The sequence below is a fragment of the Hyperolius riggenbachi genome, chromosome 12 (genome assembly GCF_040937935.1).
Source record: "Hyperolius riggenbachi isolate aHypRig1 chromosome 12, aHypRig1.pri, whole genome shotgun sequence".
Taxonomy (NCBI): Eukaryota; Metazoa; Chordata; class Amphibia; order Anura; family Hyperoliidae; genus Hyperolius; species Hyperolius riggenbachi.
The window spans coordinates 36,559,971-36,576,808 of record NC_090657.1 but is presented as its reverse complement, the minus strand read 5'-3'; the positions used below and the strand labels follow the sequence as shown (position 1 = coordinate 36,576,808).

Sequence of the window (16,838 nt, the reverse complement as noted above, 5' to 3'; positions counted from 1 at the left end):
CAAAGTGGAAGAGAGCAGTTTACGACCGATCGGTCATAGATTGCTTATGGGGGAGTCTGCAGGGGAACGCAGGGGCCGAGAGGAGACAGGGCAGACTCTCTAGGACCCAGAGCGTTCCCTCTCCTTAGGTAATTTTTTGTTTGTTTTTAGAATCGCTTCAGGCTCCCTTTAAAAGGAAATAAATATGGCAGCCTCCATATACCTCTTGTTACATTTGTCCTTTAAAACGGTCTAACACCCAGCATTTCAACTTTGCTTTAATAGACTGCTTACAGCTTAAAAACTATTATGCCAGAATTTTTTTTAAGCAGAAATACACTGAATAGTTAAAACTCAACATTTTAGTGCTGTATTCAGCTAGGATTCCACTTCAGCTGAGATTTAGATACAAATGTATCATGTTTGGAATGTAAATAAACCTCATAAAAGCCTGTCTGGGAAGCCCTCTGTGCTCTCTCAGAGAGACTTTTGTTTATTTACATTCCAAACATGATATTTTGCTATTGTTCAAACAGCTGATAAAACTGATAAGAAGTCAATCCAACTGTTGGGTTGACTTCTTATCAGTCTTATCAGCTCTTTGAACAATAGCAAAATACTTTTTTTAGGTGTTTCAACTTGTTTCACAACAAAAGTTGTGAAAGCATAAAAGACCGCTGCTAATCGTGTGTCTGGGGCAGAGAGTCGTTTTGTTTAATATGTAAGCATGTGTAATGATTAAATGAAATAAAAATACGGAGGAATTTACTGTGTAACCCGTTACACTGCTTCACATTTGTCAGTCACGAAAATAAATGCATTTTAGTGTGCACTTTTTTCAACCCACCCGTGTGTGTTTGGATAGGTTTACACCTACTCTATATAGACAAATAGAAAACTTTGTGCAGGTAAAAGGCATTTGCACAAAATAAGCCGTAATATTTTTTTAATATGTACTTGAAAACCATATATATGAGCAAACCTATTGACTAATATGGACTCTTAGCACTAACGCATTTCTGCTTTGCCTATAAAGAAATAATACTTGTAATGAGAACATGGCCAAATCCATAGAGGGCACACTGTAGTGCTTGTGAAGGGCAGTCATGGCCGAGAGTCTAGCATGAGTACAGCCAATGTCGCCTAAAGCTGCAGGATCTTTAGCGACAGTGACACCCAACTGACCCCCAATGCTCTCCTTATCCTGCCTACCAGAAGCCAGACCATCATGTGACATAGGATTGATTGGGGCGTCTGTTGTAAGGCCTTGTACACATGTAGAAACACGAGACTTTTCTTAGTCCAGGATAATCTCAATAATTTTGATATACAGGTAGTCCCCGGTTAACAAACAAGATAGGGACTGTAGGTTTGTTCTTAACCTGAATCTGCTCTTAATTCAGGACACTGTGCCATCTCTGTCCCCTGTACCTCCTCTGTGCCTCCAGTGCCCCCCTCTGTGCCTCCAGTGTCCCCCTCTGTGCCTCCAGTGCCCCCCTCTGTGCCTCCAGTGCCCCCCTCTGTGCCCCCCTGTGCCTCCAGTGTCCCCCTTGGTGTCACATCTGCCCTTTGTACCTGCATATACAAGTTTAAAAGCCATTTTTTTTAAATCGATTTTCTCAAAAACTACAAGTCCAATTTGAAAAAAAAAATTTTTTTTACTTGTTCCCATGGAAACAGAGAATCCGTGCCGTTCGTATCGGCGGGTCATTCGTAAGTCGGGAACTACCTGTATCTTATTTTGCAACCAAAATTTTTCTTACTTATAGAGAAAAGGATTTTTTATGTAGGAGGGAAACATAGATTTTTATTTGTATTTTTTTAGTAGTATGGAAATGTTCATTTTTTTCTGATTGGGTCTTTATTGTGAAAATTCTCTTCACTTCCTTATTCAAGTGTCAGAATAAAAGCATGAAACATTAGAAATCTGCTGTGGCTAAAATGTTCTGCACCACAGGTTACTGCAATTCATGGGGAGGGGGGGGGGGGGTACAATTCATGGTCATGGAGATTATGGGCTACTTCTAATAACCTGCTGTGTTCCAGAAATAAGTAATGATATGAATCCTTACATACACGCAATGTAAATATTTCAAACTGATAAAAAGTTGTTTTTAGACCAGACTAGTACTTCTAGGTAGGGGATGACTAGCCCCACCCATGTTGTACAGCTAATGCTTATCACTGCAGCAAGATTGTGATGGTGAGAAGGGAGGTGCAGTAAGTCTAGCGTCAATACAGGAGAAAAACTGCAGGGTGATGAATGTTGCTTCATTAGTGGTCTGCTGACCTGCTTTGTCCTGTCAGCAGGTTGGTAGACAAGCTTTGTTCATCGTGATGTGCTGTTCAGCTGCAGAACAGAGTTGTAGAATAGACCAGAGGTCCCCAAACGTTTTGGGTCGAGGGCCGGGTCAACATACTTCAGACTGCTGGGTGGCCGGAGTATACATAAAATGATGTAAAAGTCTTTGTGCACCAGACAGTGAAGCATACCCAGGTGACAACCTGCAGTCCAATTGGACATCCGTGTCACCTGATGTGGAATTTGATTGGAAACCAGCGAATTACTGCTTTCTGGCTTCCATGTGGATGGGTGGTACCAGCTCTGCTATTCTATATGCAGACCACCAATATTTAAGGCTGTAGCTGACCGCATCTATAAGTAATACATTTTGTGAGTGGGGGGTCTGATAAAAAAGCCTCGGGGGGCCACATTCAGCCTGCGGGCCTTACTTTGAGTACCACTGGAATGACTATACTGGCTGTTCTGTGTTGTGGAGGTATGTAAAGGTTAGCACACAATACCCAATATCTTCAATAGATTAGATGTTAGATTCAATACAAACTTTGCAGACATAGGCCCGTGCAGGCCATGGAGCAGCACAGGGCCCCTACCTACTCTGGGGCCCATGCAGCTCAATCGCAGTAAGGCCCAGATTATCCTCTAGGTTTGTGTATATTTTGGCAAATTGTGAGCTCCTCTGAGGACAGTCAGTGACAAGAGTATGTACTCTGCAAAGTGCTGCAGAAGTGTGTAATTATAGAATAATATGGTAGGACATTAGACTGACTATGATAGGATTAGATTGTTAGCTCCTCTGAGGACAGTCAGTGACAAGAGTATGTACTCTGTAAAGTACTGCAGAAAATGTACGTGCTGTGTAATTATAGAATAATAATATGGTAGTGCATTAGATTGACTATGATAGGATTAGATTGTGAGCTCTTCAGAGGATGATCAGTAGCATGACTATAAAAGCACTGTGGAAGATATCAGTGCTATATAGAACAAAAATGCTTTATATATAGAATAGAAAAAAAAATATTATTAATAATAATGGTATGTTTTTTTGTTTGTTTGTTTTTTTTAATATTTAAATTTTTACACATTTTCCTCTGTGACACCGCTCAATGAGGTGATAATTGCTTGAGGCCCAGTGATGTATGATACATAATGAATAGGTAGAAAGTATGAGCTACATTAATACAGTGCTTGCAGAATACAGTGTAGGTTTACATACTTTTGTTGTTGTCACTTTTTGGCTCCACCCATGATCTGCTGTGACCACACCCACTCACATGGGGCCCCTCACATTTATTTTTCACGGAGGTTCATCGTTGGCTTTGTCTGCCACTGGGGCCCGATCAGTGCTGGAGGGGAGGGAGGGGAGGGGGAAGTCAGGGGTGGTAAGCAAGCGACCTTTGCATAGCTTTGTATGGGACAGATGTAAATATGTGATGTTCTGTATTTGTTCTGTGCATTTATCGGTTTGCCTGCAGCCCAGCTGTACTTATTTAGGACCTTGCAGGAGAGTTATGAAAGTATTTGCACAGTTAGAGGCAGTAACTGTACCACGTCAAGGGTTATTTCACTAAACCTGGTGGATGCTTAGTAAACTCTGGCATTTGTGAAGGACGGGTACACACTGTAATGATGATGAAATAACTGTTGTTCTTAGTAATGGGTTGCAGATGTTAGAAACACCAAACAACATAACACACGGTGTAAACTAATCCCATTAGTATTTCTTATTTTAGCTTGCTGCAGGATTATTGTTGTTTTAACTTTGTAAAGTGTGAGCTGTCTATAAACTAGAATGGATAAAAAGCAAAAAAATACTTCAGGTAGCTGTCAGAATTATAAGATAGAGTTGGTATCTATTAGAGATGATACATGCGATTAAAGAGGCTTTGTAAGGAAAAGACTGCTATACAATTTGTATAGAAAAGGTAGCGCTGCACCTACACCAGTAGCTGCAGACTCTGTATAAGGATCCCAAAAGAGAACAATAAATAGTAACAGAAAGCGCTGCTGTGAAAAAATATGTTTGGTAAATCTTTATTTAATTGAAAAATCCACCTGAAGTTGATAGAAGGCTTTAGAGCACCTCTGGTAAAAGTGCTAGTAGCAAAAGGAGCAAAAGGCAAAACACTAAATTGCTGTATCAGTTGAGTGACACCTGACACAATATATGTACATATATTGAAAAATAAAAAAATTATTCCATTAAGGCCACTTTTCGGAACTGCTCATCCACATTACCAGGTGTATTTTATCCGCAACATTTTTATGACCTTTTAATTTTTTTATTATTTTTTATTTTTTTATTTTTCAATATATGTACATATATTGTGTCAGGTGTCACTCACCTGATACAGCAATTTGAACTGTTTTTCTCAGTCGTGGACAGTATCCCCATGTTATTGCGTAACCGATGCTGCTTTTTAGGCTTCTTGCACACCAAGACGTTGCATTAGGTGGCACGTTAAGGTCGCATAACGTGCACCTAACACAACGTATGGTGCTGCAAGAGCCGACGGTAGAGTGAGCCGCGTTAGGCGGCTCTAGCCCTATAAGGTCTCCCAGAGTGTCGCTGATTGGCCAGCGGGACCACGTGATGCGGAGCGAGACACTCCGCATCACGTGGTCCCGCCGGCCAATCAGCGCCCGCCAGTGCAGTGAATATTAAGTAGCCATGTGCGCGGCTACTGCAGCTGGCTCTCCCCGCCTCCTCTCCGCCCCCCCACTGCGCATGTGCAAACAGTCTAACGCGGCTATAGCCGCTCCAACGCCGTAGCATGCTGCACTTTGCACAGAACGTGCAGCGTTACATGTAACGCAACGTGGGCTGTGTGAACAGCCCACTTGTGTTACATTGCTGTGCGTTGGGGGAGCGTTACAGGCGCACTAACGTGCGCCTGTAACGTCTTGGTGTGTAAGCAGCCTTAAAGGATACCGGAAGTGACATGTGACATAATGAGATAGACCTGTTTATGTACAGTGCCTAGCACACAAATAACTATGCTGTGTTCCTTTTTTTTCTTTCTCTGCCTGAAAGAGTTAAATATCAGGTATGGGAAAGGAAAAAGAAGGGACACCGAGAGCCCAATCTAGTGTAGTAAGTTGGGTGATGGGTAAATGGAAAAGTATATGATGGATATACTCACAAGTCAGGGTTATCAATTAAGGGGCCCATACACCTAACGATTTTCCCGCCGATATACAGCTGTTTCGATCACAGTGATCGAAACGGCTGTGAAATCGCCGCACACACCGCTGACAGAACGATCGATTTCCGTCTGAAATCGATCGTTCCCGTCGATTCCCATTGACCCATCCGTGCGGAAGATTTTTCTCGGTCACCGGCGGGTCGGGAGTGCGTCGTTATCGGCGTTCGAATGCCCGACGACCAACGCAATACAGCGGGTAATACATTACCTGCTCCAGCCGGCGCGAGTCCGCTGGTCTTCTTCTCCGCTTCGGGCTCCAGAGCTACACAGAACTTCCTGTCCCGGCAGGAAGTTTAAACAGTAGAGCGCCCTCTACTGTTTAAACTTCCCCTGGACAGGAAGTTCAGTAGCCGGAGCAGAGAAGAAGAAGACAGCGGTGACAGGAGACTCTCGCTGGCCGGAGCAGGTAATGTATGCGGGCGGGCGGGAGGCGGCAGCAGCTCCACAGATTGTGATCGGTTTCAGGCTGAAAGCGATTCACAATCTGTTTGCAGTAAAGGTGGCCATACGATCCCTCTCTGATCAGATTCGATCAGAGAGGGATCTATCTGTTGGTCGGATCTGATGGCAAATCGACCAGTGTATGGCCACCTTTAGGCAACCACTGTATAGGCAGGTGAGGAGATTAGACCTGTCCTCACTCAGGATTAAGATGTCACTCTCTGTAGATTAGGAGAAGAAAGGGAATTCAACCCCTCCACCAGGGGTGGATGCTGATATTGCAAGGAGGACAGAGGCGCCAACAGAATAAAATATATCTAAAAACTTTAAAACTTCTCGGGAGGCGGTGATGGAATCATCTCTCCGAAGCAGACATGATACCGTCGGTTTTAGTACAAACACATTTATTTATATACTCCAACATACAGTGCAACGCGTTTTGCGGGCACACTCCCGCCCCCTCAGGCAACAGTGAACAGGAGTACACACAGTGCAGTCTCACGATAAGCGCCTCTGTTGCACTGTATGTTGGAGTATATGAATAAATTTGTTTGTACTAAAACCAACGGTATTATGTCTGCTTCGGAGAGATGAGTACATCACCGCCTCCCGAGGAGTTTTAAAGTTTTTAGATATATTTTATTCTGTTGGTGCCTCTGTTCTCCTTACAATAAATATCAGGTATGCAAGTGGCTGACTCAGTCCTGACTCAGACCGGAAGTGACTACAGTGTGACCCTCACTGATAAGAAATTCCCCTTTTTATCTCTTTCTTGCTCTCAGAAGCTCGTTTCTGCTAGGAAAGTGTTTTATAGATGGAATTTCTTATCAGTGAGGGTCACACTGTAGTCACTTCCTGTCTGAGTCAAGACTGAGTCAGCCACTTACATACCTGATATTTAACTCTTTCAGGCAGAGAAAGAAAAACAAGGAACACAGCATAGCTATTTGTGCGCTAGGCACTGTACATACACATGTCTATCTCATCATGTCACATGTCACTTCGTGTATCCTTTAAGTTTGGTGCCAAATAAAGAATATAAATGCTAAAGGTTTAGCAATACAGCTAGCAGCCAGGAACCAGGCATGTACTCAGGCTGTCCAATGTGGAGTGATGTCACGGCTCTCGGTAGCCCAGCTGTAGGGAGTTCATTACATATAGTTCATTCATACAGTTCATTATTCCTTGTGTAAGATGCCTTAGGCTGGGTTCACACTACGTCAGATGCACAACAGTGCGCTCTCAGTGTATCCTGAGTGCATACCAATGTCGGTCACAGTGTCAGTCGCCTCATTCATACTACACTACACCCCAGTGTGCAACTGGTCTATTCCAGCATGCTCTGCTCCAAGTACTGTACTTGAGGGGGGGGGGGGTGAGGGGGGTGTACTGTCTATACTGTGGAGAGGGGGCTACCTAATACTGGGGGCGTATCTGACCATCTATACTGAGGAGGTAGCTACCTACTTCGGGGGGCTCATATGCCTACCTGTATACTGTGGAGGTGCAGCTACCTAATACCAGGAGCAGGTCTGCTAACTATACAGAAAAGGGAGGAGGTTACCCTATTCTGGGGGCAAACCTGGCTACCTACACTGGGGGGGGGGGGGGGGACTTTTGGCTATCCATACTGGGGAGTGGGTGTACCTAATACTGGGGGCACATCTAGCTGCCTATATTGGGGGTGGGGTTACTCACTACCCGCTGGGTGCACATTTGCTACATATACTGAGGCACAATTTGGGAAGGGGGGGACACTTTGAAATCTCCGCCTCTAGTGCTGGAGAGCCTTGTCCGGACCCTGGTGAAGGGTAATATAGGGTAATGCAGATATATATAAAAGACACCTATTGTTGTTCTGGGAAACAGAAGTGCATTGAGGTCAGAAGCATAATCTCTTGTAAAATGCGGGGGACTTCTGCTTGCTAAATTGCAGAGAACAGAAAGCCGTTTGTGGGGAGAAAATATAATTGTGCTATTACAGCAGGAAGTAGGTCAGATTGTGTGGGATAAGTAGCCATTACAATGTTATTTCTATAATGTATAAACATTAGACAATCGCTATTTGCCAACATTCTGAATCATTCTGTTGTGTTACAAAGTTCAAGTCAGCCGTCTTTGTAAGTTTTTTTTCTGCCTTCCGTTTAAGACCTTTAGAGTCTTGATGCTGCTTTATTGGAGTCCTTGAAAATGGTTACCTGGCTCAGGTAGTTCCTGGCAAATTAAATCAGGTTATGCAACTATAATACCCGTAATCCAGCAATTTCTGAAGTACCATGCTTTCTTGTTATACCTATGACAGATTTACCTTTTGTCACATACATCTAAAGGTCACTATACATTAAGAAGCACAGCCTGCATTTGTATATGAGTAGTTTAAAAATGTGTGTGTGTGTGTGTGTGTATATATATAAATATATATACCGTATATATATATATATATATATATATATATATATATATATATATATATATATATATATATATATATATATATATATACACACACACACAGTATATTCTGGCGTATAAGACTAGTTTTTAACCCTCAAATCTTCTGAAAAGTCAGGGGCCGTCTTATACGCCGGGTGCCATTGATGCCGGGTGATACGCCCTATCCTGTTACCGGCTCTCAGATCTCGCTGCTAAGGACCGTAGTGAAGCGGCGCAGACGCACATGTGGGAGATCTGAGAGGCAGAGAAGGAGGTAAATAGGATACAAGGGCGGGGCCAGAAGGGTGAAAGTGGCGTGTTTTATGGGCACAGCGCAATCTATTCTTCCATACTGCTCTGATAAACAGGTAGACAAGGAGAGCTGACCAATCCACTTAGGGAGAGGGAGAGTTGAGTTGATCAATCCAGCCAGTCAATTGCCTATATACTGTTACCACTATATTCTGGGTACCACATACAGTACAGCTCCAGAATCTGTTTATACATAGCACCAGTATATAAATCTATTTTTATTTGGTGTGCATTGGAAGAGGGGTAGTCTAATCGTCTCATACGCCGGAATATATGGTATATATATATATATATATATATATATATATATATATATATGAGTTTTCTGATGTACCAGAGTGCTTCACACTATGAACTTTGTGTTGTGCAATACAAACTTTATTGATGTTATTTAGTATTTTGTTGTATAGTGCCGACATCTTTTGCACCACTTTCAGAGTCTGTGCGTGTGTGTGTGTATATATATATATATATATATATATATATATATATATATATATATATATATATATATACACACAGTGGTGTGAAAAACTATTTGCCCCCTTCCTGATTTCTTATTCTTTTGCGTGTTTGTCACACTTAAATGTTTCTGCTCATCAAAAACGGTTAGGAAGAGATTCGCATAGGAGCATGCCACCGGGGTCCCCATAGCCGTCCCTGATACCTGATGGTACCATCTATTATCAAAAAGAAAAGAATTGTGGGTCAATACAAAGTTTAGGCATTCACAAAGGAAGTCAATATATTTCTCATCCTTATTTGTCTTTAATAAAAAATGTCTTACTGCTTGTATACCCAGGTCGTCACCTTCTGCGCCCCCTATTAGGGGGAGTACCTTCAGGTATCAGGGACGGCTATGGGGACCCCGGTGGCATGCTCCTATGCGAATCTCTTCCTGGGGGTGTGGGAACAGTCTGCCGTGCTCTCGGATGCCAATCCATTCCGTGGGCTCGTCAGACAGTGGTCGAGGTATGTGGACGACGTCCTGGTGGTGTGGTCAGGTACTGAACATGAATTTACTAAATTTATGGCATACTTGAATGACAATGCAGTCAACATGCAGTTTACTTCAGAAATAAGAGACACTTCAATTGAATTTCTCGATTTATGCATAATCGTGAAAGACAACAAGCTATGTACTAAGGGATACAGAAAAAGTACAGCAACTAATTCTTTACTGCATGCTGACAGCTTCCATTCTAAAAATGTAACAGAGGCCATACCATATGGCCAGTATCTAAGATTGAGACGTAACAATACCTCTGAAGAGGATTTTCAGAGACAAGCCGATGATCTTACTGATAGATTTAAGAAAAGGGGATATAATGGAGAACTTTTGAAAAAAGCCAAGGAACGAGCAAATTCACAGGATCGTAACACGTTGATATCACACAGTAATAAGATTAGAACCAGAGAAAATAGAATGTCGTTGCTTTTTGATTTCTCACCAATGGCCGATCGAGTTAGGAAATCTATCTACAAAAACTGGTCGATTCTTAAACAAGACCAGTCTCTTGCCCCATGTATAGGAGATTTGCCTAGAGTTGCTTTTAGAAGAGCACCGACACTAGGAAATATATTAACGAGTAGTGAATTTGTATCCTCCAGATCTACCACATGGTTAGATAGAACATTACCCAAAGGAAACTATCGCTGTGGTCACTGCAGATTTTGCAGACAACTGTTAACACAGAAAAATATCGAAGTTGGAAGAGAGATAATCAATCTTAAGGATTTTATCACTTGTCAATCTGAATATGTCGTGTATGTGATGTTTTGCCAGTGTGGAAAATACTACATCGGTCAAACGACTAGACCCATGAAAATCAGGGTACGTGAACACATCGCATCCATTAAAACTGGAAAGGGCTGTACTCGCTTTATAAATCACATGAGAGAATTCCATGCCTCAAAGGGCAAAGGGATAAAATTTGCTGGATTGGCTAAAGTAGAGAATCCACGCAGAGGAGGAGATCGCGACAGGCTACTCCTAAGAAAAGAGACAAAATTAATTCTAAGAACTGAGGCAATGGGCCCCTTGGGGCTAAATGATAAAATAGAAATGGCCAGTACGCTGGATCCATAATATGGACATACTGTATAGATAGATGCTATGTCTTAAGATAGTGGTATTATGTTAGATGTTTATAGGTGTTGGTGGTGGGAACCAACTTTCCTTGGACATGACTTCATGCCGTGTTGTATGATGTCGTCCTATGTTCGCAGCTGCAGCAGCGCAACAACCCCCCTTTGATTAAATTTAAGTGGGGCTCTTTTAATAAATTGTTCTGCGCCCTGCTGCGCTGCGATTGTCTGTACGGCATTGTATACTACTGGCATCAGTCTTGATTATAGGCAGGTCCCGCCCATATTCACGATTTATGCTTTGTTGTTTAGATATTCTTGGTAGCTTCATATATATTTATATATTTTTGTATCCCTTAAAATGAGTTTCGCCAGCTTTTGTCTAGGACAGCCATTGGGTCTCCCTAAGGATTTTAACAAAATTCTTTTTAAAAGTGTTCACTATTAAAAGTCACTGTCACTTTAAGTATAGAATAAACTGACACATCCTGATTACTGAAGACTTGGGCGGATGGGACGGCTTAGAGAATATAGTTGCCCCATATCCTATACGCCATGATAAGCCTATTTTAGGAATACGAGAGGCACTAATATATATCTTGTTCCCCCTATGAGCCAATGATTTACTTCTAATTCTTAATCTCTCATTGGTTATAATAGCTTAATTTACCTTTAAGCATGATGCGAGCCCAAATACTGGCTCAGCATCATGGGTAATGTAGTCTTTCCCCTCCCGTCCACTGAGACTAATCCGGGGCACATGACGTAAAGCCTAATTGCGGCTTAGCATTGTGGGTAACGTAGTCTCGGGAGGTGTGTCCTATTGGACACATCCAGAGACGTACGACGTCTCGAGCCGTCCCGTTCTGCCCAGTCTGAAGCTCCTATCACAGAGGACACGGCTTTCCGGAAGAGGCGGGGCTTAACCCCGACTTCAACCCGGATCCAGCCGCCCTCTGGTCTTAGGTGGTACGCAGCGTGACCAAGTGTCCGTGTGACACGAAACGGCCGTCGCTCTCCGCCATCCTCACCCGCCACCCACCTCCTCCACCACCACTGTCTACGCATGGGTCATGTAACGAGAAGGCTTATGTAAGATACTTGATATGATGGACTATTTTTGCTACTAATAAATACACACATCAAAGGACGGAAGGTGCACGTTGTTTTCCCTCTGCTAATCCGAAAAAAACCATCCCGCCCATTGTGTAGAAGTCTGCCAATAATTATGTTAAAGTAATACTGAAGTGAAGAAATAAAAAGTCAGAGTAGGAAGGCTCTGGATCTCATATAGAGCCTTCTTAGTCCTCTTTCCGTGCCCTTGTTACTGTAATGTCACCCCTGTTGCAGGTAATCAACCAACTGTCCTAATATGCCTTCAGGGTTCTCGGAAGGCTTCAGAAGCACTCTAGGACAGGGCTTTTCAACCTGTAGTACGCGTACCACCAGGGCCGGATTTCTGACAAGGCCACATAGGCCATGGCCTAGGGCACTAGAAATATAGGGGCGGCTCATTGAGGGGCAGTAAAGCTGTTCTATGCAGCCATCCCTATCTACAAGGACAGCTTTAACCTTTGAACTTTCTATCCTGTACTTGTGTCATTCCAGCAAGACCTGTAAGCTCTATCCTGCAGGTACACATCAGCCTTAAGGTGGCCACACACCATACAATTTTTTTAAATATCTGTTCAATTTAAGAATTGCAATCAACTTTTCCGACTGAAAATATCTTGCATGCCGGATCGATAAAAATCAAAGAAAATGGGAAATCCGATCGGATTTTTCAGCTGAATGAAAAAAAAACTTTCGATTTTTTTCGGGAGATCCGAACGCTTTTATCGAATTGCCGTAAAATCGGATCATTTTATTGTATCGTGTGTGGCCACCTTAACTGGGTCCATCATTAACGAAATGGTAAGCATAACATAAAAGTTCTTAACCACTTGAGGACCCACCCTTTACCCCCCCTTAAGGACCAGCGCTGTTTGAAGGGATCTGTGCTGGGTGGGCTCTGCAGCCCCCAGCACAGATCAGGGTGCACGCAGAGCGATCAGATCGCCCCCCTTTTTTCCCCCCTATGGGGATGATGTGCAGGGGGGGTCTGATCACTCCTGCGTGCAGGCTAGTTGCGGGGGGGGGGGCACCTCAAAGCCCCCCTCCGCGGCGACATTCTCCCCCTCCCTCTCCTATCTCTCCCTCCCGGTGATCCGGGCTGCACAGGACGCTATCCGTCCTGTGCAGCCAGTGACAGGACGTCCCCTGTCACATGGAGGCGATCCCCGGCCGGTGATTGGCCGGGGATCGCCGATCTGCCTTACGGCGCTGCTGCGCAGCAGCGCCGTACAATGTAAACAAAGCGGATTATTTCCGCTTGTGTTTACATTTAGCCTGCGAGCCGCCATCGGCGGCCCGCAGGCTATTCACGGAGCCCCCCGCCGTGATTTGACAGGAAGCAGCCGCTCGCGCGAGCGGCTGCTTCCTAATTAATCAGCCTGCAGCTGGCGACGCAGTACTGCGTCGCTGGTCCTGCAGCTGCCACTTTGCCGACGCGCGGTATGAGTGCGCGGTCGGCAAGTGGTTAAGGAAAACATAACTTATAATCTATATGCATATTACTAAAATAGCTATTGTCTGTGAAACCAATGATGGAAAGTAAGGGAATTCTCATTGGGGCACACAGAGAAAACAACCATACAGATGGTATAGTCGGCCTAGGGCGGTAAAAAGTACAAATCCGGCCCTGCGTACCACCAGTGGTACTTTGCTGTTGGCCAAGTGGTACAGCCCAAGTCTGCCTGCTACTTAATTGCCCACCTGCGGCTTGTCCTGATCCCATCCTGCCTCCACAAAATTCGACTCCCCCTTCGCTCACTCCTCGTCGTGCTGCCCCGTGGCATATTTCAGACCTCAGATCAGCAGAGAAGAGACCAGACATCAGTGGCCACTTCGGGTATTTGACGTATAGGCGCTGTCACTGTAGCACTGTTTGCCTGGCTGTCTCTTCACCGCGGCCAGGTTACCGCTGATCTGAACTATTCCACAGGGCAGCACAGCAAGGAACAAGCGAGGGGGAGCTGAATTTTGTCGAGAGTCACTGCCCAGCTCTCTGGTGGTGGTGGGAGGCTACCTATATTGCTCTGGATCTTAAAGAGGCTTCCCCCTTCTTCCTAAGTAGAAGGAATCCAGAACTGGGACCCTCTAAAGAGTTCCTTGTAATCATGTGCACATGCGCAGTAGCGCTCTGGTGGAAACAGCCAAGCTCGATTGGATCCTATTTACTGTGCAGGCACACTGATGGAACTAAACTTTCAGAAGATGAAAGTGGTATAATTCGTGAAAAGGTTGAAAAGCCCTGCTCTAGGACACAAGTGCTTCTAAAGCCTTTCAAGGATCCCCAAAGGCGAATTTGAACAGTTAGTTCTGTGATGGGCTGCTCTATACGCACATACAGTGTCTCCCGAAGAACTTGCAGATAGAGTGCTTCCGAAGCCCTTCGAGGGCTACTGTAGGCGTCAAAATTGAATAGGTGATAGATCCAAGACAAGGGAACTGAAAGAGGACCGGGCAGCCGTTTTGTGCCTTCACCGCAGCTCTGCTTCCAGACAGTGGGAACTCTTTAGAGGAAACCTTTAAACGGAAGGTCCGAACAAATTAAAAAACAAAAAGATCTACTTCACAGGGTTTCCTCCAGCCCCTGGCAGCCATCCTATGTCCACTGGCTGAGTAGTGTGTAGAGTATAAAAATAAAAGTTTTCACCATATAGCATCGGAACAAACGTGTTTTTTTAAGTATAAATAACGTTTCAGTGTTCAAAATAAGTGCTATATGTAAAAAATATTATGGACTTTGTTTATAAACTGGAGTGAAAAAAAAATAGCTTTATTGTATCTCTCTGTTATTTCATAGGGCATGGACAGTGTAATTGCGGGGACTGCATCTGCGATTCTGATTGGACCGGAGATTACTGTAACTGCACTACACGTACAGACCAATGCATGTCCAGCAACCAGCTCTTGTGCTTTGGTAGAGGACCGTGCGTCTGTGGCAAGTGTGAGTGCACCCAACCTGGTTCATATGGAGACACTTGCGAAAAATGCCCCACGTGTCCCGATTCCTGCACCTTTAAAAAGTAAGTGAAAAGGGCTACATGACTATACCTCATAGTAAATTTACCATAAAATTGTACATTCAACTTTTTCTGTGCTCTTATTAAAAAAAAAAAGCCTTTGTTTGATATGAGTAGTGATGGTCATGGAGAACTCATGGAGAAACATGATTTGTATGATCAGCTGGCAAGACTCTGAAAGCAAATCAGAGCTTTGCAAGTCTATCACCAGACCAAACTGATCACATGCTTTTCCATGTGTTCTCCTAGACATGATCATCACATGATCAAGAAAAGCCACCACTGACTATTGCTAATTATGGACTTAGACTAATGGGTCTGTCCATAAGCTTTTACTTTATATGTGGAAATGAACAGAGGCGCCGAAAGGATAAAAGTAGCTTAAAAAATGTTTTTAACCACTTCCCAACTGAGGGGTTTTACCCCTTCAGCATCCGAGCAATTTTCTCCTTTCAGCGCTCCTTACATTCATTCGCCTATAACTTTATCATTACTTATCGCAATGAAATTAACTATATCTTGTTTTTTTCGCCACCAATTAGGCTTTCTTTAGGTGGGACATTATGCCAAGAATAATTTTATTCTAAATCTGTTTTAATGGGAAAATAGGAAAACATATGGGAAAAAAAACATTATTTTTCAGTTTTCGGCCATTATAGTTTTTAAATAATGCATGCTACTGTAATTAAAACCCATGAAATGTATTTGCCCTTTTGTCCCGGTTATAAAACCATTTAAATTATGTCCCTATCACAATGTTTGGCGCCAATATTTTATTTGGAAATAAAGGTGCATTTTTTTCAGTTTTGCGTCCATCCCTAATTACAAGCCCATAGTTTATAAAGTAACAGTGTTGTACCCTCCTGATATAAATATTTAAAAAGTTCAGTCCCTAAGGTAACTATTTATGTATTTTTTTTAATTGTACATTTTTTATTTTTTTTTTAATTACAAAAAAAAAAAAAATGGGGAGTGTGGGAGGTAATGAGTTAATTTTTTTTGTATAAGTAATGTATGTGTGTGTGAAAAATAGTTTAGGGTGTAGTTTACTATTTGGCCACAAGATGGCAACAGTTTAATGCGACCTCCAAGCTTCCTTCCGGAAGCTTGGAGGAAGTACAAAGAGGCTGGTATTTTTTTTTTTTTTTTACAATGATCGAGCTGCTTAGCGAAAGCAGCAGATCATTGCGGGGGCAGAGATCAACGAACGGGAATGTATTTTCCCGTTCATTGATCTCCGGGCGAGCGGGCAGCGGCGTGCACGATCGCGGGAGTGCGAGCGGGAGAGCGGACATCGGCGGTAGCGGCGGGTAGCGGCGGGGGGTGCGTATATCTACGCTCCGGGCGGGGAAGTGAAGTCCAAAGGAGCGTAGATATACTGTACGGCGGCGGGGAACCAGTTAAAAGGGGGAGACAGTGGTGGACTTACCTCCTCCAAGCAGACACAAACAGGTTGATATTATATCAACAAGCAAATGTATTCATATATACACTCATCACAACGCGTTTCGCAGGTGTGGCCCTGCTTCGTCAGGTAATAGAGGATGGAGCATACAGCAACTAGTGTCCATGTCTCAGCCTAGCGCCACAGAGGCGCCACAGAGGCGATAGGCTGAGACATAGACACTTGTTGCTGTATGCTCCACCCCCTATTGCCTGATGAAGCTGGGCCACACCTGCGAAACTCGTTGAGATGACCCTTTGGAGTGTATATATGAATACATTTGTTTGTTGATATAATATCAACCTGTTGTTTGTGTCTGCTTGGAGGAGGTAAGTCCACCACTGCCTCCCCCTTTTAAAAACATTTTTTAAGCTACTTTTTATTTTTTTTATTTTTAACTACTTTTATCCTTTTGGCGCCTCTGTTCATTTCCACATTGAGTCCACCCATGGTGGAAGGGTGTTAACCCCTTGTTTCCAGATCTACAAAGAGCGACTTCTTAA

General features: G+C 43.5%; 1 protein-coding gene across 1 annotated transcript in view; it reads left to right on the top strand.

Moving 5' to 3' along the window:
* Nucleotides 1–16,838, top strand: part of ITGB3 (integrin subunit beta 3) — a 148,209-nt gene that overhangs the window by 105,195 nt on the left and 26,176 nt on the right. Inside the window, exon 11 of the mRNA XM_068263716.1 lies at nt 14,672–14,894. Coding sequence (XP_068119817.1) covers nt 14,672–14,894 — 223 coding nt within the window. The remainder of the gene's footprint in view (nt 1–14,671; nt 14,895–16,838) is intronic.